The sequence below is a fragment of the Gavia stellata genome, chromosome 16, assembly GCF_030936135.1.
Source record: "Gavia stellata isolate bGavSte3 chromosome 16, bGavSte3.hap2, whole genome shotgun sequence".
Taxonomy (NCBI): domain Eukaryota; kingdom Metazoa; phylum Chordata; class Aves; order Gaviiformes; family Gaviidae; genus Gavia; species Gavia stellata.
In genome coordinates, this window is record NC_082609.1 from 17,316,230 (window position 1) to 17,338,560 (window position 22,331).

Genomic DNA, 22,331 nt, shown 5'->3' on the forward strand with positions numbered 1-22,331 from the left:
CCTCTGGAAAACTTGATGCTGCCAAAAATTGGACAAGAAACACATAGGTAAGTATTGGGATCAATGGGTATACAAAATTACGGGTTTGTGTATTCAATTTCTCAATATGCAAAGACTCAAACGCAGTCTATTATGAATTTACTGAGTAGGATGAAGAGGGAAACACTGTCAACTTCAGAAGTAAACCTGACAGTAAGCTCTCACAGCTATCGGCCATGTCATTTCGTCAGGTGTGCATCACAATCTGCACATGCCCCTGCCTTACTGTGGCTTCAGGGCTGGAAGAGAACACAGTGAGTATCAATGTACATCTGTAGGGCTGAAAAGCTCTACCTTTGAATTCCTGCTAATGTCATGATGACAACACAGATGTCCCACTGTGGCAGTTTATACCATGCAAAATGAACCTCTCTGTCATACAACTGCTACTGCTTGATCACTTTTTTTAGCCAGTGATGCAAACCAAAGTCTTTTGTGGACAGTTAGCCAAAACAAGCGTGTACGGCAATTTCAGAAAGTGAACAACGTCTCTTATAAGGGTGCATACATATATACATCAACACACCCACGCCTCAATATCTGTATTTATCTGCTATCTGCATTTGCACATTCATATTGGGAAATTCAAACAGGGCTCATAAATGGGATTTCTAATTGCACCACCATTTATTGTTTTTTCTGTAAACATAAAAGTATAATTCTCCCTCTGCCGCAGTTGCCTGTTACATAAAAATGAGCTATGCGCTTGGTTGGAAGATTTTAGGTATACACTGATAAATAAAAGCCACCTGTAAAGTCAGCTCACAAAGATTAAATCACATACATAGCTGATGTCTGAATAGGTCACACATGGCACTATAGGAGTCAACGGGAGCCACAGCAATTCCAGGGAGACCTTCTATTGATTTCAAAAGGAGGTGGATTGGATTCAGGCAGAACAGGACGTGACAGCAAGCTTCCTTCTGCACTAACTGAGGGTAGAGAACACATCCCTGTCTCCCAGTGCAATTCCTCATCTGCATGCAAAAAGGTCAGCCTTTACTGTCTGATTCGATGATTCAAAAATATGTAAAAATTTCTTAAAATATTTCTTTTTAACAGACAAAGCATTATTCCAATCACACAGTATTTCTACTCACAAAGTATCAGATGAGAGCGGCTCAGGTATTGCCCCTAATAAGCAAAGGTTTCCCATAAATCATCAACAAATATATAACCCTTCTGCTAAGAATCCTAAGTCAGGGCTGAATTAATACACCCCTTAAACACAAATTCAGGGATAACTCGAACAGATAGCTATTGTGCAGATGACTTAGTAGCGTACTATTTCATTGATATTTAAATGTTAACCATAATGAAGGCAATAAAACATCTATGATAACAGCAATTATTTCAGAACAAAGGCCAAACACTGCAAAGGGCACTAATCGACAATGAACTGTGCATTACAGCCCAGTTGTAGCTGCAGGAGCTTAACCCTGCTGCTCTGCTTGTGCAGAGCACACAGCTCCCATGCAGCAGGAACTCTTTGGCTTTTGAATGGGGACATTTTCAGGTAGAGGTGTGCTCTAGAGGCATTCTGCAAAGCTTTCTGTCTTGCACATGAAGCCTTCCCAGCAATGATTTTTAAGAGTATGCATCCTGACAGTGGTAAGCACACGACAGAGTGGCATTTTTAACACACAAGGGGAAAAAATAAATTCTGCTCCAGTCGTCTGCTAGCTGCTCCAAGGCCCCAGTCTCATTTTGATCCAACTAAGATTCAAATTCATAGAAACAGATGCACAAACACCAGGCAGCTGTGAGAAGCAGAAAACTTCCAGAATCTTCTGACTCCTCCAGCATCATATGGGGAAACTTGTATTCTGGTGGGTTCTCCACAGCCTTACACCTCCCACCTCTTCCAGAACCCAATATAACCTCGCCCATTGAAAAAGCACTGTCCTCTCATTTAGAAGTCCTCTCCCTGTAAACTATTCACATCCAAAATGCTGAATCAGGAAATGGAGGCTACAGACAATATTATTTATGCCCACCTTGGGCCGTGATCCTTGTCAGATCTTGCAAGCTAAGCAGAAGCAGGCTGCAGCAGTCCTAAGGATCCTCCAAGGACTACTTGGAAGACGCGTAACGTGGGATCAGCAATCTTCGAGGTGGTACATCCACCACCGGTATGAACTGTCATAGTCCCACTGACTTCAATTTACAGCCCCAGAGGAACTGCTCTACTAACTCACTCCTCTGCCAGTTGCCCAAACCGGTTAGAGGCACGCATGGAGCTGCTTTCTTCCTTCTGAAGAATAAAGCTGATTTATAGCCCCTACTAATCAGAATTTTTTTAAAGGGAAGAATGCTCACTCTGCAATCCTGTCACGATTGGAAAACAATCATCTAGCTCCTTCCTCTAACGTTTTGTGCAAATTTAACTACATGCAGTTGCATTTCTGTTCTCTTCTGACTGGCTCCAAATTCATGTACACCACTGTAGTTCCCTGACAAAGAGTTGTTAATTCCAGACTCAATGTAATTACATTAAAGTCATTAACCTGTAGAAACAACTGTCATGTTTTTTGTTTTTTTAAATAATACTTATGCATTATTCTTTACTCCTTGCTCCACCCTCTTGAATAGGAACACAGGTGTTCAGGACTAGATGAGAGTCAGGAAAAAGTTATACACCTAAAGCTAGAAGAAATCACACAACCTTTATGGAAGATACTTTGGAAAAAAAAAAGGAAAGGATTTAAATTTTGAACCTTACTAATAATACATGCATTTTATTTTAAAAACTCAGGAACTCTAAGCATCCTTTCACATTTCTTGGACTAATTCAGAGAGCAGAAATCCCAGGCTGTCAGATCAATAGTCAAACACTCTCAATTCTGCAAATTACAGAGTACACAGAGACTTTGTTTCTCTTACTTGGAGTTCAATTAATGATATAATTAAGAGCATATAATGAATATCAGAATGCCTGGTGACTTATTCATCTGGAATAATAATACTTTCATTACACTATATCCACCCGCTCTGTTCCGGTTAAGTACTAGACATGAACCAAAAGGATCTTCTGGCAACGATGTCACAAAAAGTTATACAACATAACAGAATTATCCAAAATATTAACTATTTATTTTCTTCAATTAGTACTTCAAATAAGTACATAGTAAAATAGTAACTGCCTTAATGTTTTCCAGTCACATTTCAAGTGGGAAAATACGTATGAGGGTTGGGTTTTTTGTTAAACACATAACACTGTTTGATGACAATACCACCTGCTACATCCCATCTTAAAAAAAGTTACGGTATCCTGTTTTATCATTGGCAAAAGGAAACACCACTATGCGAATGTCCAGTTTTCTAAGGAGAAGGCATTTTCATAATGTACATGGATTACTAGCTATGCATCAGTACAATACCCACAGTGATGCTTCTTGTTTACAATCTGAATGGATTAAGATGAAAGGGGAAGGGGAGAACATGTCCTGTGCTGAAGACGTCCTTTTTTTTTTGACAGTAAAAGAGACTGATTTTCTCTCACATTCCATTTCTGCAGCTTATTAGCACAAACAGCTAATCAAATTGGGAAATTATACGGTAGATTAAATTTTTGATTAACACTTTTCCCCAAGCCTTAATAAGTATCTACCATAGTTACTAGAGGTCTGCTGTGCTGGCCATTCAGGGTACACACCAGGCTGCTTTTGTGTCACGTTTGGCTGATCATGGGACATTGCAGCATTTGCAAAATTCTCAGTCAAATTTTCAGAAAGAAATATTCAGACCCACTTCCTGATAGGTAAACAGAGAAAGAGATCTGAAAAGGCACCAGCTCATTTATTATATTTCTGGTTTTGAATGCCTTTTACTTTTGGACACATTCTTTACAGGCTTCTAACATACACCATTTGATAGCAGGAATCCTGCAAACAACAGTCCTCATTTGGCAGCACATATTTTTATGTGTCTATGGGCTTCACTCTAAGCTAAACAACGATGTTCGTTTGCTTCTCCTGCTCAAAACTCTCTCAACGCACTGTGGAAAAAGCAAGGTGCTGAGTAACCTCACTCTGTGATAAACCTATATTTTGAAAGTGAGACTTTGAAACGGAGCAGAAAAGCAAACGGGCAAGGCTGACGGGGAACAGCCGTATCAGGCACTGCAGCACTAACAAGTCTAACATTTCCTTATGTCTCCTTCAATTACACCGCTGCTTTATCACAGGATGCTCGTTGGCTGTGTATGTAATCCGCGTGTTGTGTGTCCATAGCACCATGTAATTGGGCCTAATGCAAGATTATTATCTGTGTGCATGCAATGGATAGCTACAAATGGTGCATCTGCAGGCCTGTAACATTCCCAAGAGTGAATTACTGTCATGCTCCCCGATTACCGCTACTCCCACAACTGCCATGGTTTCCAGGCTTCCTATCCCCAGTGCAACTATACATCCAGTAAATGAGACCGGAAAATTTATTAAGACTTAACTAAGGCATCTCCAAGCATAATTAAGCCTCTCATGTAAATAGTTTTCCTGATAATGTTATTTCTGTTCAGAAGTGGGTGAACTGATGCAAACAAAGACCGAGCAGCTCACGCCAAGTTGCCAGTGGAGCTCAGACGGCAACGCAACAGTCCAGCCCTGGCAGGAGGTTGGGTTCCTTCTCGGAGAAGAAAGACAACTTCTCCAAGACCCCAAAGCTCTGGGGTGGAGTGTTGCTAAATAAAAGTATGTGAAGGAATCTTTTCACAGTGTACATGTGGCCTGAAACTGTTGAATTCATGCAAGATCAGACATCTCCATCAGTATTTATGCACATGAAGAAGAGGATCTTGGGGTCTATCTGAAATACTAGAGATGAAACATGAATTTGGGTGACTGCATTAGCGGCAAAATTTATCACTAAGTGACAGAACCTTAGACCTCTATGTTTGCAGATTCGTATCACTTACTCTTAAGCCTCTCTCCAACATAAAAAGCCATTGCAAAGGGAAAAGAAATTCTCTGTTCCTTGTATTCAACAAGGGTTAAGCAAAGCAGTAAAAGGTTTACATTTCAGAAAGGGGAATTTTGATTAGATATAGGGGAAATGTTTCTTACAATAAGAACAGGAAAAATACACAGGAAAGAGTGGTTGCAGAGTGTGCAGCCATCAGCAGCAGAAGCCTGTAATAAAAGACTAAACGAATCCCTGGCAGGAATGGCATGGGACTCAATGGTCCTGCCATAGGGTGGGACAACAGATGACAAATTCAGGCCCCTCCCAGCCCTTACGTACCACATAACATAACTAACAGCAGGGGCATTTTACCAATTCCAAAAAGTGAACCTAAATCTATTTTTAGTAATAAAACCAAGACTTGAATTTTATCCACTGCCATCATTAATGTTTGTAATTAACTTTGAGATTGTAGGGTAAAAGGAGCTATATTTTCAATAGCTGTAAAGAGCTATTTTTCACACAGGTCAGAAGGAATTTGCATTAAATTAAGTATTTACTGCTTCTCATGCCCTCTGATGAAAAAGCAAAATGGGTTTGGCACTCTATCCCTCAGCACTGAGCACAGTCCTCACCCTCGGCTTTCAAGGCATCCAAGATTTGCTCGCTCAGCAAGGTCCAAAACTCAGCTGGATCTTTTCAAAGTTTTGGTGAGTCCTGAGCGCCTCTTGTACTCAATCCTTTGATCTCCCCGCAGACTGTTTAAGTTAAAGCTCACAACTACCGTGTGGGCATATAATGAAAGTAACTGATGCTGCACTGATTAATCCATTACTCTCAACTGTTAGAAAACACAATGATCTCACAAGGGGCCTTATTCACTGACGTACAGCAGTAGAGCTCTGATCTGACACCTCAAATTAGCAGCAAAAGCAATAACAGCTGGGATTTTGTCTCAATATTTGTACCCAACTCTAAAATGAGTTGGCGCTATACAAGTGCTATTTTTAAACACAATGTTAGCCCAGGCAAATAATCGTCTAAATAGTCTCAAGGTGACACATAAAATCCACTGAAATAAATAAAAATAACTAGTTGCCAATTTGTGGTTTCTGTTCTACTATTAGTCTTTTGCCGACGTGTTCACAAATGTTCTCATCACAGCAACATGAGAGGCTCTAGCATCATTAACTTGGGAAGCTGACATCAGAAATATGACTAGTCTCAAGGATACAGCGGAAAGAAAATGTTCTTTTTAGAAATGTATGAAAAAATGAAATAAATAAGCTTAGCATGGAATTATGCACAAAACTGCCAGCAGTGTTTACTGCTACAATTGCCTGATTCTTCCCATTCTGTGGCTGATTTTAATTTGCATATAACTGTCAGATTTTAACTATTTAAGCTTATTATAAAGGCCAGATGTTTATGGCAGATTTTTTTTTTCCCCTTGAAGGAGTGAGATTACTTTCAAAAACATCAGGCTTTGGGGAAACTGGGTTATTGTAAAAACAAATTCTTTTTTTAAAATGCCTGTTTTGTCACCCAGCAAGAACCAGGGTGATCACATTTGCCTACAGCGGTAACTTTAGGCGTTATTAACTTAAGTCCTGTAATTGCTGCATTAACTCTCCCTAGAGACTGGCTGTGCCTTGGCTGGAGTCTCTGGGACTGGCGAGGCCAGGAGCTGAGGCTAAGAGCGGAGGAGAGGGAAAGACAGGACCCGCAGATAAGAATAGTTGGGCAAGCTGTCTGGGTAAAGAGATTGGGACTAGGAATCAGTGCAAATGGGTAAAAGAGGCCAGAAAAAAAAATTGTATGAGCCCGTACAGTCAAGGATTGTATTGTTGTATGTATATGTGCTAGAACAAGATAAAGTAGAAAATAGAATAGAATAAAGTGAGAAGAGCTAAGCCAAGATAAGGTAAAATAAAATACAATAAAGGTTATACAGAGAATGAGGGTACACAGTTCATTCAAGTTGAGGACTTTGTTAGATGTTAAGTCAAGAATGTCATTCACATGTTCTTACATGAAAGGTCTTAACTGCTTCCCCTTAAGGAAGTCTTCTCTTTCTATATACAGAAAGACATATCTATTTTCCCACACTATCAAATCACCTCTTTTAGCTGTACAAAATAGCGGTACCAGTTGCATCCCCCAATTCTTTCTAATGCCTATGCCCAGTGAGAGCTCGGCATAAAGAAATTTCAATCAGCTTTTCAATCTTTTACATGACATTCTAATTCTAGGCAGAAAATACAAATTCAATCCAGCCTGAATGGAAATTTTAGTTATAAAAGCATTGGTGCAAAGACAAAAGAATGCAGGCTGAAATTATTCTGCCACTGCTTTATTTTTCAATTAAGGATTCTCCAATGAGTTATTTTTCTAAACTCAAAAACGGCACAAGACGCACTGCCTTTACTTTTTTTTTGTTTGAATAAGATATTTTCTCAAGTGTTTCCCGAAAGGCTACACATTTTTCAGTACACTGTATTGGGAATGACTGCTGTGGCTCTAACTCCTAATTACATCCATAATTTTCTGTAAGTATTTGGACTCAGAGAAAGAAAAATATTTCTGCAAACACTGAATAAATGTTTTACATCATCAGGGCGGTTTTGATGTTTCTCTACGATACCCAATTTCCAGGGCTGATATTATTGCCTAGAACCACTGGGAACAAGTCCAATTATCATAATACCCAGACCAATGTCCACTGAAGCCAGTGCAAATCCTGTTGCTAGTTTCAGCAGGGAGTGAATCTAGTCCCTGCAATCTATTTATTTAAGCACAGATTTTCATGGGAGCCACAGCAATCAAAAATTTAGTTGTATTCAATTTCAACTCACCTAAATTTTGTTTTGTAGATTCATTTGAAAATCTCTTGCTCAATGAATTGAGATAATTAAATTAATAATAGAATTACATTACTTTAACATAAATTAATTGTTAAATAGATAAGCTTTTATTTTTAAGGCTATACAGAGATCCCTCTTACTAAATATTGCTCTTGGTGTTACCCAACTGCATGCATGTCAGGTACTGTAGTTTATGGATTCTGTGCTTCTCCTGCCAAAATCAATGGAAACCAGATCGGGTTCTCGATGCATACAGAGGTCTGAAATCCTACCAGAGTGTATTTATGGAAAGGATGAAAAAGAATCAACAAGACAGAGTCAGATAATACAAACCTTAAGTGTGACGCATCAGTACTTCAGCAAAATAAAACAGTTTCTCAGGTTGCTACCTGAACAGTTGTTTCTGTTTAGTCTTTTCTGAAGCTAAAGCAGTCTTATAAACATAATCCAATTCAAACTAACACAGTGCAACTCTACAATTTCTAAGGAGCAAGCAACTTTTGCCATTTGTTCAGACTGAAGGCATTTAATGATGGAGATTTCCAAGGTAAAAGGTTTCAGCATTGTCAGCTGAGTGATGCGGTTTTCTTACAGAACTCCACCAAAAGAAATTCTGAAGAAACTGATTAAATTCAGATCAAAAATGAACAGTATCGTTCTTCAAAATCATGTTTTAATTTGTCCCACCCTGAGTACACTGCAACCTTAATGCTATAACCTTACAGTAAAAGCCTCTATTTTGGTAGACTTCCCTACCATAATGAACATGCCCTTTTCACACTTGTCGGTGTAGCACACCCAGGAACAGAAAAGCCATTCCAAGTGGCAGATAGAAATTAGTTGTCTTTCCAGAGCTAGAGAAAGTGGCAAAAAATGGACTTCTCCATCCACTGTAAGGAGCTATGTGACAATATTCAATCTCTTTGGGACGGTCATTGTGCCAGCCCATCGCCACTTCACCCGCTGCCGCAATGCGGCACTGCGGATTCCTGCAAGTCCCACGCTGACCGCTCGAACCAAAGGAGAGACGAGCTGGCAAATCCCATGTACGCAGCAGACAGCTGCTTGAGAAGTACAAAAATAATAATGAATAGAAATGACACTGGCAGCACTTTAGCCTGACTGTCTGGGTGTCAGCGCAAAAGGTTTTACAAAAGCCTTTTAGGAGGCCAGTGTCTGGCATCCATGGAGAGTGGGCTGCCAGAACCCCTGGTTTCCTTTTCCCTCCGATGGCAGACCTAACCAGGTCCTGCAGGCAAAATAACGGCCCTTTTTCCTCGTGCCAGAGCAGCCCCCCTAATTTCAGGAGCCCAGTGTCTCAGCTGCCCCTCGGCTCCCAAGGCCACTGGCATTCCCACTGGGAGAGGGCAGCGGGAAGGGGTCTTTCATAGCTCCGGCAACATGACAATGGGCATGGTGCGGCACGGAACCGCAAAGGCAATTCTCGGCTTTTGACAGCAGAGGAAGGAAAAGAAGCAAATCTTTTAAAGAGGGAACTTCACCTTTATTGCCAAAAGCGCCTCCCCAAAATGCAAGAGCTGCAGACCATATTTGTGGAATAATTTTATATTCTAACAGCATGTGATGCCCCTACCTGCAATTCATACATGCTGGAAGTTAAGGCTAATATATAGGCTAATGTAAGTCCACATGAATGAAACAGGGAATGTGTGACATACGCATTCCGTGAATTTAGACTTGCATGTATGAACAGTTGTTAAGGAAAAAGTTACATTTATAGAGGAAAGAAACGTTTTGAAAGAACAAAGACAACACGGAGCTCCTAGACAAGGGCAATTACATGTTTCTTGGTGAAGCTGGAAAAGGATCTGCTTTCCATCAGAAACTAAACATTGAGTTTTTCTTTTAACAATACATTAGGCAGCGCTTGTGTGCATCACACAAGAAAAAGGTCAATATGTTTAAAATCACCTATCTTTCCAATTTTTAACTTTCTCCCAAACACCACGTGCCCATGAGAAGCAGCAATACCTGCTTATATTCATGCATGCGTATGCAGTACAGCTAAGAAACCATAACAATTTGAATAGCAAATACTCACAGCGTTTCATTTGCGTTCAGTCCACTGAGTGAAAAAGTGCAAAATAAAATACATACAGAAAAAAATTCGAAGCACTCATGATCTGTTCAGGAATATTCTACAAGAACAAGAAGTAGCTAAATAAAAGGAGTCAATTGTTCTCCATACATGGCTGTTTCTCTGTAATCTCAGCATGCATACAAAATAAAATATAACTGCCATTGTGGGTGGTCTGTTCTAACTGTTTCAGCCTAAGTATTAGCTAAAGTGCCTCACCTGATTTCTAATGCCCTAGCCGTGGAAGGGAAGACGGGGTGTCTCGCAGATAAAATGGACCCAACCCTTTTAAGACATCACTGAAATTGCCCAAGGAGCCAGTAAGAAGCTTGGGTGCTCGCGGAGTGGACTACCCCCCTCCCCAGAGCCCGCCCAGCCCGCAACCTCCTCTTGCACCAACGGGGGCTTCTCAGCGGCCTTCAAGCGTCGTCGCAGAGATGCTGCATTGCGGCAATTTATCGATCGCAGTAGCCAAGTCCAAAGCTGAAAGCCATGAACAAGATCTGCTTTCCCACCCTCCCTTCTCCCAAAAAAGCACTTTTGGTGACAGACACAATCTAAGTTTCTAATGGCAAAAGATGCAAAAGCACATCTAAATTACCAATCTGGTGAACAAAGACCTTGTTCAGGATATGGTCCTACATCCCTTCATCACAAACTATCTTCCACAACGTTCTCTTCTATTTTACCCTCAAATAAATCCCTATCTCAGCTACAGTCTGGCACTTGCAAACCACAGATATCTCACACCACCTAGCACCATGAAGATGAGAGGGATGTGCGCATTTTTTAAAAATTATTGGCACTTCTCTTCACTGTTTCCTTCAATGGCTTTATGTAGCCACCTCATCTGATGCCCTTTCAACTGACCAAGCTGTTTTCTGAGGTATCTCTAAAATACTCAAGAGCAACATGGTATATCACAACAAAGGTTTCTGGATGACCTTACAGTGTTTTAAAATTTGTTTCTAAGGATCTGCAGATGCCCTAAGTGTGGCCATCCATCACTCGTGCTTACTAAAACAATGCCTTCGGATTATTCATCCCAAAACAGAAACTTAAGAAATGTAATTCCATTTCAAAAGTATTGAACCAGTTAGCATGAAATTGCTTCATTTAGGATAACTAAATTAACATAGAAATTGTGATTATTTGGCTTCAAATTACTTCAAAATTGTTTCATGCTTCCATCCTTAATGCAGCTCTTATATTTTCTTTTTTCTTAAACACAGAACTAGATATGCTAAGAAAGTCTAATTTACACTAATCATAAGCCTTTCTTTTTAAAGTTTTTAAAATTATTTTTCCTGATGTAACCATAACATACATGTTGTTTTCATCATATATACTTACACACATGTACACTTACGTTATATGCATAACCTTGTGAATAGCAGGGAAGAAAGACATTATTTGATTTTTAGATCAGAAGAAGCCTCTACCCATGCATTTTTTTCAGGTGCAGATGTAATTATCTACTTCACTTGCAAGCTAACTATCTACATATTACTATTCTGATTTCTAATTTACTATGGACAAAATATTATTGTCTCCATTAAAATATTAGATAATGCTAATAGTAAGTAATGCCTAGTACCCTGATCTCAGCAGCTACAGTTTAAGGTTAAATATCTGACAGAATGCTTGAAGTGGTAGACCAAAAATTCTGGTATACAGAGTTCCCACCATAATTTTACTCTCTCTTTCCAGAAAAACCAGGCTTTTGAGTCCTCTCTTGTATAAAGCCTGGCTACAGTGCAGAGCCTTTGTCTACGTTGTTCTACCAGCGTAGCAGAGGGATGAAAGCAATCTCTGAAAAAGACAAACCATTTATATCCCTATAGGTCATAAACAATACCTTTAATTGCACCCAGAAAAAAAAAAGAAGGTAACCATTTTGTGTTTTGAAGCATTTTTTGAAATCATCATTTTTTGCTGTTACCGTGATTGACCCCAGAGCAAGCAGGAGTTCCCGCATCCACCACCAGTTTTGGACCCCAAACGGTGTCGCAGAAGGGCTGAGGATGTCCTGGTATATTTGACATTGATATCACGGAAACCTGTGCCACACAGGCATGCAGCCTCCTCCCCCAGACAAAGAGACCTTATTAATGCCGATAGGATTACGTCCAGCTACTGTAGTATCGTCTTCCAGCTGCTTTGGGGAGTCATATAAACAATGAATTGCAAATTATGGCATAAAATGACTACTCATCCACCTTGAACTTGTTACTTTCCCTCAGAACTCTGTCATCACCTCAACTTTATCTGCGAGGAGTTTTATTCCCATCATAGCCTTCAGCTCAGCTTTTGGTTAAGGTGTTGAGCCGCACGTCTGCGTTAAATATACAGTTGAGTGTCCTCCGGATTAAGTCGTTCACATTCATTTGACTTTCAACAGTCAAAATGCTTGTTCTACATCTTTTATGTTACTGACGAAGAAACTATATTAGTCAAAGGGGAGGGAGGGCAGGTCACAAGATGAGCACAGCATGCAAATGAAACAATTAATATCATGGGCGAGAAGGGTTGCCAGAAATCTCTGCATCTCCTGGAGTTTTGACTTTGGAGTCTCTCGGCGCAGTGACTGCAGCACCAGCAAAGGGCTTACACTATACAAGCCATAAAACCGGGCTTCCTCAAAAAGCATATTGGTCAGTGATTCATGAAACTAATAATTCTAACCTGGCACTGCTCTTATCTTGATAAGTTCTGCAGCCTGCACGGCTCCAGGCTATTCTTAAAGGGAAAAAAACCTCCAACCTAATGGGAGCAGGAAAGGAGAATGAGCACAGCATTCAACTACTACATATGCTCCAGGAGGGGAAAAATCCATCTTTTCTAAATACGTAATATAATTAGGCATCCGCACTGAGGATTGATAGAAACGTTCATCAATTTGCTGGGACATGCCTGGAATACTGCAGGATTAGCAAAATCATTGATCAATGAATTTATGCAAATATATTCTCCCCATAAAGAGAGAGTTACATTACATCTGTAACAGGCATCAGTGATTTTCAGAGGCCCTCTCTTGCCCGCTCTTATTTTATCTCAGCTGGTCTTTGATATAAAGCCTGTCACCACAGTGCCATCTGGATAGTGTTCCTTTCACTATGCTGTACTTCCAACCTCACATTTTGTAATACGTTATAGAACAGAGGTTATCTCAGATTTCATTTCCATATCTTGACAATGACACCAGATCTCCCACCGACATGTATCAGCGAAGAAAAACATTTCTTATCAAGCAACCATGCAAGCACCCCACCTTGCCTCCATCAATTCTTTATGCTGATTATGCGTCTCATTTCACTAGGGTCCATTGGGGGTGCAGTACCTTTCTAAAAGTTCTCCAGAAAAAGGCATTTCTGTAGCTAATCTTATCTCCAACTGATTTATGTAACAGAAACCTTGTAATAACAGCAGCCAGGTTCTTCAGGAGCAGTTCTCCTTCCCTTAAAGACCTACAGCGATACAGGAGGCAGGAAGAATGGGAAGGGTATAAACTACAGGACAGTCTAATAAGTAATGGAGTAAACAAAAATGGAAATTACCATTTGTCCACTGATACCTCTATACTCTGGGTGCACCATTTCTCAATTGCCAAACCAACTTCTGTCCTTCCTCGGCATAACTGGATTGCCTGTGATACAAGCTCGACACAGAAAACTGAGGATGCTCTTAGAAAAGCCAGACTCCTTGTCTTCCACCTAATTTCACCTAACTGGTAGATACTTCAATTACTCATATACTGCCAACGGTTACTCCCTTCAGTTTTGTTTTTATGACATGTGTTATGTACATACTGACCGATGAGATAACTAAAGATTTTAAATTTATTTTATTCATTTACATACATTTGAGCTAACATATACCATTGGGTAAAAAAAAAACAAACCACACAACAAAAAAACTGAAACAAAAGAACCCCAAATCCCACTCATTTTAAATTTTACTGTACTCAAGTATGAGTAAGTAAAACAGCTATGCACAACATTTTAAATAGAAATTTAATTTTCATTATTGTATTTAGGTATTTTGGTATCAGTTATAGGAACACAATTTACAGAGTTCAAATTTGATCCTGATTGCCTCAACCGACCATAATTTCCAGCAAAATAGAGGAGGAAATCACATTTGTGTGGCATTTTCAGGCTTTCATTAAGCAATGACATCTCATATATTTAGAATTATGTCATGACTTTCGCTCCCTGACTCTCCAGGTTGGGAAAGCAAATAAAAATCTTCTATCTAGTTAAGACATGCCCAGAATAGCATTTTGCAAATAAGTAAAACTGACTATATAACTGAGTGTTCAGAATACAGAGGACAACCACAGGAAAAATTAAATCCTGGCTGCAGCACAAAATAATGATTCATGTTAAGTTCTCCAAAGTTTGCTAGGACAAAAGGTAGTTGTGTATTATAAGCACATTCATCCATGACACCTCTAGCAGAAACTGCACAGATTACTAAATTTTTTATGAAACACAATTCTTTATAAGAGGAGCGTACTGGGTTGAAAAAAGGAAAGCATGAATAATCCTATCCCACTTGTAAGATGCTTGCAATGACTGGACGTGTCAGACAATGTACAGAAGAACGGGGGGATGCAGACCACAACTGGTCTGACAGATCGCGCTCCATCCCGCTGAACACAACTCAGCGCCGAATCAGAGTTCGAAGGAAACCAGTGCACGGCACTTGTAGCTGTGTGCTTTTCTGGGCGTTTGTCATGGAGCAGGAAGAAGAGCGAGGCAGAAATATTCGGAGAGAAAAGGTTCTATTCAAACACTGATAGAACAATTTTGATTTCTAAGAGTCCTATTATTTTCACTTTAAGATTTCAGGGATGGAAGGGTGGTGTGTTTTCAGTTACGTTTACATTTTACAATCTGAAAAACTAACTTTTTTTTTTAAGATCAAATATTTAGGGCTCATTTGGAATTGAAGTTACAACTTTTCGCAATTGCTGTGAAGATTTGGGTGACTGTACTTGCACTTCTGCAGTATTACTTGTGAGTGAATTATCACGATTTTTCACACTAAAGCACCCAGAGTTGCACAGCGGATTCCCGTGCGCATAGTTTGTGCCTACAGACATAAGAGTCTATGCTCATGCATCTCAAAAAGCAGCTGAAACTCAGGAAAGAGGATTTTCAGGCTCAGAGATATTATATGAAAGACATACAACAATTAACATGACTAAAAACAAACAAAACCCCAAATCGTTCTGTACTAGCTCTGTACAGCAAGAACTCACTTGCCTTCTTTAATAGAATACTATCCACAGACCTCCTATAGGATTAGCTCTTGGTATGATAAAATCTTTTGGGTTTGGAAATTTTTTTTACAGAAAACCTGCAATGAACAAAATGTGTTCAAGCTCCAGTCCCTCTGGCTATCATTATAAACCAGGAGGAAAAACAGCTTTTACAATATAAAACAAAGCAAACACTCCTCCTAAGTTGCCAACAGTGACTCATAATTCTTTCTGTCCTGTCCACATGGCACAACTGCCATGTCACCACACAGTTTTCAAGCTACGCCAGTGAGGCAAAACAATAATAAATAAATTAAAAGGGGGGGTTGCTAAATGGAGTTCTGTATCTTACTGAGAAATGGATCCTAAAACCACAAATATTGTTCAGCACTTCCAGTCTAACGACAATAGCATGATCATTCACTCAATATTACTAGTTTACCCAGTTTGACTAAGCTGCTTGAACTACCTTGAAATTATTTCCTTTTATTCATGTATCCTAAGAGACTGAAGGTGAAATTCTGAGCTCATAGTTTTATCTCCTATGCTTCATAATTTTGGACATTTGAAAATAAAGCTATGGACTAATTTCTAATCTACAAAGGATATGAACATCATATTGCCACATACCATAAGGGACAGTGAACAATTATTTTTAAGAATTTTTTGGTTTTTTTTGTTTTGTTTTGTTTTGTGAGGTTTTTAAAATAATCTTTAAACGTGCTTGCAGCTACACTAATACATATTTCTCAATAAAACTGTTATTGCCAGATATTGCCACAGGACATAACTAAAAATTAAGCAGAGCAGAAAACCTTCTCCTACTAAAAATTACACTTTAGTTAGTGGACGTTTTACACCAATTTTCTTCAACTTTTCTGCGCATTTCTATTGCAACAGGTCATAAGTTAAGTAATAACTTTTACCACCCCTTTACAAATACACGCCCCTTTTAAATTTTATTGCTGTATCAGTGGTTGCACACATCTTTATGTCTTGGAATGCAAGAACAAACCCACTGAAATATGCTTTATCATCTTACAAAAAGGGGGAAAGGAAGTATGCCAACAAGAAAAATCCCTATTTTACCAACACGTTAAAGCCAAACCCTTTATGGGAAGCCATACAGGAAATCTGACGCAAAAAAAGAACAAAACCAGCCCCGACGCAAAACTACCAGGAAAGGGTGTTTACGGAAGCATGTCAGTTCTGCATGTAATTTCTCAGACTTAATCTTCTCTTTGCTGCAGGGGCAAAGACAATCAACACAAAGCACCAAAGCACTTCATACTCAACATTTCTGCAGCTTTTTAACCCAAAACTCAGAGTCACCAGTAGCACTCGGCACCTGCATTATGGTCTACATAGGTCAGATCATGGGATCAGGGATGCCCTTTTGGGACGTTCGAAACACGGAAGCTCATAAACAAAGAAGCGATCAAAAGACTGTGTGCGTATCGGGAGCCGCAGTCAGTGCCTTGGTCTGATCCAACACATCGCACCATGTCAGGTACTGAAATTAGTCACAAATGTCAATCTTGTTTTCGTCTCTGCCTCCGTGCTATTTGTTGGTACAGGAACGTGTTCGTAACACAGAAAAAGAAAATAAAAGCAGTAAATGAAAACAGCTTGCTGGTAAGCAGAAATAAGTAATGTGGATTATGGAGTGCTCTTCATTCTGAAGGATAACTGCACAACTTCCTTCTGTTCCTACGTCTACCAAATCACCAAGCTCCTTGCACTCATGTTTTTTGAGGAATTCAAGGTGAATGAAAAGTGCAATCCAGAAACCAAAGTGCTTTTAAAGAAAGTGTTCTTAATTTATTTTCTTTCAGTAATGCTAAACATTATGTCTCTGCCCCGAGTTATCTACAGAATTTCGAATTCTGTAGACAGGCGGGTATGCAGAGAAAAGATGCAGAAATGTAAACATTTGATATCAGAAAGGTCACAAGATTTCAGTAAGATAAAGAAGAAATACATTACTTGGTACCCTTGCAAACGGTTCAAACAGATAATTAGATTAATTTTTGCCAGAATCATTAAATATTTTCTACATATTGCATTAGAGGTTAAAATAGATCTGCATAAAATACATAGTGGGTCTCAAATAATGAAATTTGGTTTCACTTGTTAATATTCTTTGATAGTTCAAATGGCTTTAATTTTTTAACATTTATGACTTTTACAACTGAATATATGATACTCTCTCGGGCATTAAGCAAATAGAGACATTTGATAGAGAGATTTAAATGCTCAAACTTTCTTTGAAGAAAAGCTTAGAAAAAAATTCAGATTGGGTTGGAAGTATAAAACTCACATGTTGTGACTGCAAGAAAAATACCTTTAGAAATAGATACTATCAATCTATTTTCTCATCTTTTAGAATTAGGATTGATTTTTCCTGTAGCAGTATGTCTGTGCTGAAAATTAAAAATGCATTAAAGAGCTGATTATGATATATTTTATATATCCTCCTTTTCTCCCACCCACAAATAACTGGCATAGAATTAACCAATTAAAAGCAGACAGGTAAATAAATTAATTCAACATTTGCTACATCTTGGGGAGAAGGAATGCATTCCCAGCAACTTTTTCAGAGCCTGCAGAACTCTGTATATTACAAAAAAAAAGGCTCCATTTATTGTCCAGCCTGTTTTACTGAAAGTTATAGCACAGTCTACTGTCAGTGGAGGACTAATTCACTCTCTGTGGTTTTGGAAAATCAGTCCATCAAAACAAAAAAAAAACCAAGCAAGTCAATTTTATAGGAGTTCATGATTTGTTTCTTCCTTTTTTTTCACGAGACGCTAGACTCTTCAATCTGACAGACAAGTAAAACTTTATAGTGGTAACACTATTAATATAGAATTCAAACAATACTCTTGATAACGCAAGTTCCCAGATAAGAAACTCTGCAGATACCTACTGTTAGTTCAATATGAGCAACACACACTATCTGATCAGTATCAATACCCCAGCCTGGGCGAGAGAGGGGCCAAAGGTATGCCTGTGACAGACAAACACGCACAGCCACCACCCCCAGGTCTCTCAGAAAGCTGAACTTGCTTCTGCTGAAACTGATGGCAAAACTCCTTTGAGCATCAGTACAAAGTGGGTAGAGCCCTTGGGGAAGAATTCCCTGTATTATCACATGTGTATTCAAAAGCACTGCGGTGTGTGGCACAGTGCTGTCTGTAAAGCCCATTGTTTTGCCTGTTCTCAGAAGCCAAAGGCAATGTCTTGGATGTGCCGCATCCCCAGGTGCCAGGACTGTGAGAGGCAGGTGCTCACTTTAACCACCTACCATTTGCTGTTTCATACCACGTAATTTAAGGGCAAGCTTTTCAGCAGTCTGAGCAGGCCTTCCCTGCTGTATTTAAGTGTATGCTGTTTCAGTGCTGGACCAGTATTAACTCCAGTTCAGATGCTACGGGTTTGAATTTTGGAGGGGTCCCCCCCGACTCCCTCTCCATTTTGGCTGAGGACTGTGTGCTTTCACAAGTATTAATGCTTTCAGCTTTGCAGTATTAACTTTCAGGTTCAGGGAAAGCTTTATACCGGTTCATATAGTCAAAACCTATTCCAGAAAAGGTCTCTAAGTGAACAAGTAACTGTTAGTAATAAGCAAATTATCTGCTCAGATACCGACTTCTGGGTAATACTGGATTTTACATTGCAATAACGGTGCTCTAAGTCTAACGTGCTTTTCCTCTGTTAGAGTCAGCTTTCACTCAAATCCTTTTTTCCTTTTTTTGGTCTGTGCTGCAGCTTTAACAGCTGATGTGTAAAGTTTGTGGTACATGAAGAGCACAACGTGGTGTTATTTCAGCCCTCAGAGAAGGATCCTCCCCAAAAGCCAATGACTGCACTGAACAAGCCTGCCAAACGCCCGTCTCTCCTCCCTCTGACATACCAAACACCTTTTAAACAGCTTTTTGTCTAGGGCAGTTGTCAGATATCTCAAAATATTGTTCCCCATGAACCTGTTACCCATCCGCTACTCGACATTACGCAGACCTGGCCAGGTTTCTGGCTGCAGAGCATGCATCGGACACACTTTGAATACTGCTGAACCCCATCTGTTCCATGCAGCAGCGAGCACGGCAATATCCCTGCTCCTCAGGAGCGGTAGCGGAGAAGTCGTCTATTGTGGTTTAATTAGCAGTAACCCCAGCCTGAGGGAAGTGGGAGATTTCACTTTGCTACCTACACCACCGGTCTGAGGTGGGAAGGAAGGATACCAAGCCCCCAGTCTCGCCCAGCACTGCAGCACGGGGAGAGCCACCCCCCCGCCGCCCCAGCACAGCACCAAGTCAACTCACAGGATCTCCAGGTCGCGCAGGGCTCGGAAGGCTCCATCTTCGATGCAGCTGATCTGGTTGTTGTCCAGTTGCCTGCAGAAAGGAAGGGAGAGGATGAAGGCTGGCCGGTACGGGCAGAGCTGCCTCGGAGCGCCAGGTTGGGGGCTTCCCCGTCACCGAGGTGTCCCTCCACCCCCTCGCAGCGCCTGCTCGCCACCCGGCGCAGGGCTGCTCGGCTGCCACGCTGCTCTGGCTCTGCTCGCTGCTGTCTGACAGCGCTGCACGCTACCGCACACTGAAGCCTGTCAGGTCTCAGTAAATATTAATTGCGCCTTTTTTTTTTTTTTTTTAAAGGCAGAAGGGAGTAATTTCATTACATTAGGGCATCCAATCCATTATGAGCTTTTACCGTCATGTCACTGAAACAATTTCATTAAGCTAAAGGCCTGTAAATCATTGGAGGTCACTGTGCTGCCCTCCGTGACCTCCCAGAATGCCTTTTTTCCTTTTACTGGAAGTTGGAGTCCTCTGTCCTGACAGTACTAAATCTCCAGGCTTTATCTGCCCAAGAGCTGTGAGAGTGCATAGGGAATATACCAATTCCAAATTAGACTCAACTAATCTAATTTTATAGTCTTTTTATTATTCTAAGCACCAAATGTCTGTGGTGGTTCGATGCCTCTCTGCATTGTTACTGGTCCCATCTGGTAGCCCGTTCTATTGAAAGATTTCTGACTAAATACAGATTCTGCCTAACTGCATCAGAGAGGGCAATCCAGTGACAGAAAGCATTATACGCATGTACACTTAAAACACTATTTTGCTTCAAAATGTGTAATTTAATATTTGGATGGTGGAGTTCTCTCATTTGTCTCCCTGCATAAGCATGATTATAATATATTTTACAATATATGCGGATACAGTAGTACAGCTACATCTGTCTCTTTTGCTTATAAAATTAAAGTTGTAAGTTGTAATTTAAAATTCAGCGATTATATTTTCTGACATCTGATCCTTTAAATTTTACACTTCGAGAAATAAAATTATGTACCTACCCACGTGTAAGTAAAGCATCTGCATTTCATAAAAAAACAGATGCAGGCTCCCAACTCTGCATTATACTGTCCATTGCACAGCATAAACTTTCGATTTGGTGAGGTGGGGACCATTTGTCCCGTGTGCGTAAAGTATTGTAAACAAAGATACCAAGATTGCATTGCAGTATATTACACCCGTGTAATATATTTGTATAGTTTTACCAACTTCTTTCCAATTATTTGCTGTACCTAATTTTTGGTCGAAATAGACATTGGTCACAACTTTCTTATTATACAACAACAAAGCACAGAGAGCACTACAGTATAATTACAAAACAAAAAAACCAAACGAAAGTCATTTTGGGGTAAAGAGCAGAAGGCAATATGAAGGTTTAAATGCAGTCATGATAAATATAATCTTTATGCGCCCCTATAAAGACTGAGGTAGATCTACCAACGTTGAGCATCTTGAATACGTACATATTTGAAGACTATGGGAAACTTATCCTTCATAATGTAGTCTGGTCTTGATAAACATCAGTTTCTTTATGATTTAAAGTGCATGAAAAACCATACACGCTATAAGGTCTACTAAAAAGCTTAGCAAGCATAAAGCCCAGCTACGGTTTTTCATAGCTCTCGTAACTTTGGAGAACGTGCTCAATTTGGAAAAACTTCAGCCATGTCTCCTATACTGACAGAGAGCGGGACGTACAATCATCCTAAGTGGATTTTTCTGTAGCAGAAGAGTTCATGCATAGCATATATACATATGTAAATAAGTATATACACGCATATTTCTTTATGTTCTCTCTGTTTCTCCCACCACCTAGCAAAGATGCTAAAAACTAGGTATTTTTGACTGCTGGGAGGACCGGTGGCTGCTGAGAGGCCTTTTCTCAGATCCCTGTTTAATTGTGTGGGTTGTTAAAAATTTGTTGCTCAAACAGAAAGATGGGGCATTTCAGGAGGAATAAACTTAAAATGAGTTAAATATAACGCTGGTTGCATGACTAAGTACTTTACACTTCAGTTGGCTTTATTAAGCATGAAGTTGGCACATGCTAGCATGCCGAAGAGAAAGCAGGTGCAACTTGAGAATCACCTCTCTCTTCTCTTCTACGGGAAGTACTATATATTGCCTATTTTTATTTGAGTTATACTACAATATTGATTTTTCTGCCAAATACACTAAAATAAGCAAATAAACCCAGTGTGCTAGTCACAAAGCCTTCTGATTAAAGGGCTTCATGTGCAGTGTATTGGTTTTTTTTAAAAAACGCTACTGTCACAGATTGATTTTTGTTGCAAAAGCGTAATGACAATCTTAATCATATTTCCACAGGTCCAGTCATGCTAGCGCTAACAACCAAGTTTAGTGTGATTAATCCACAGGACCACAGCAAGGGAAACCTCTAGATGCCCAGAAGACACGCACTTAGCAGGATAGTCAGTGAATGGGGAAAACATTCATTAAAGATACACCCTGATTCTGCGTGCCTCATAAACTAGACCTGCACAGCCTCTGGGAGACGTCCACACGTTTAATGCCTCTTTGTAACAGAGCTCACGTCTCCTGATATCTATCACACCAAAACATTCACATCTGTGTTTAACTCTAAGCATGAGAATTTCTTCTCAAAAGGAATAGAACTATTAGTTGTCTTAAAATTAGGCATGACTGTTTTTAAGACCCTTCACCTCCCCATTTATTTCTCTATGTGTAAAGATGGAAATTCTATTTCTTTGCATCTGTACAGCACCCTGGTGACTGGTTAAGCAGAGACTAAAGATTTGAGACTTTAGACATCTAAAGTCTAA

At 39.8% G+C, this 22,331-nt stretch overlaps 1 protein-coding gene across 1 annotated transcript in view; it reads right to left on the reverse strand.

Annotated features, from left to right (window-relative positions):
* SLIT3 (slit guidance ligand 3) overlaps positions 1 to 22,331 on the reverse strand; it is a 534,144-nt gene that overhangs the window by 208,165 nt on the left and 303,648 nt on the right. The window contains exon 6 of the mRNA XM_059825130.1: positions 19,495 to 19,566. Within this exon, the coding sequence (XP_059681113.1) occupies positions 19,495 to 19,566 (72 nt within the window). The remainder of the gene's footprint in view (positions 1 to 19,494; positions 19,567 to 22,331) is intronic.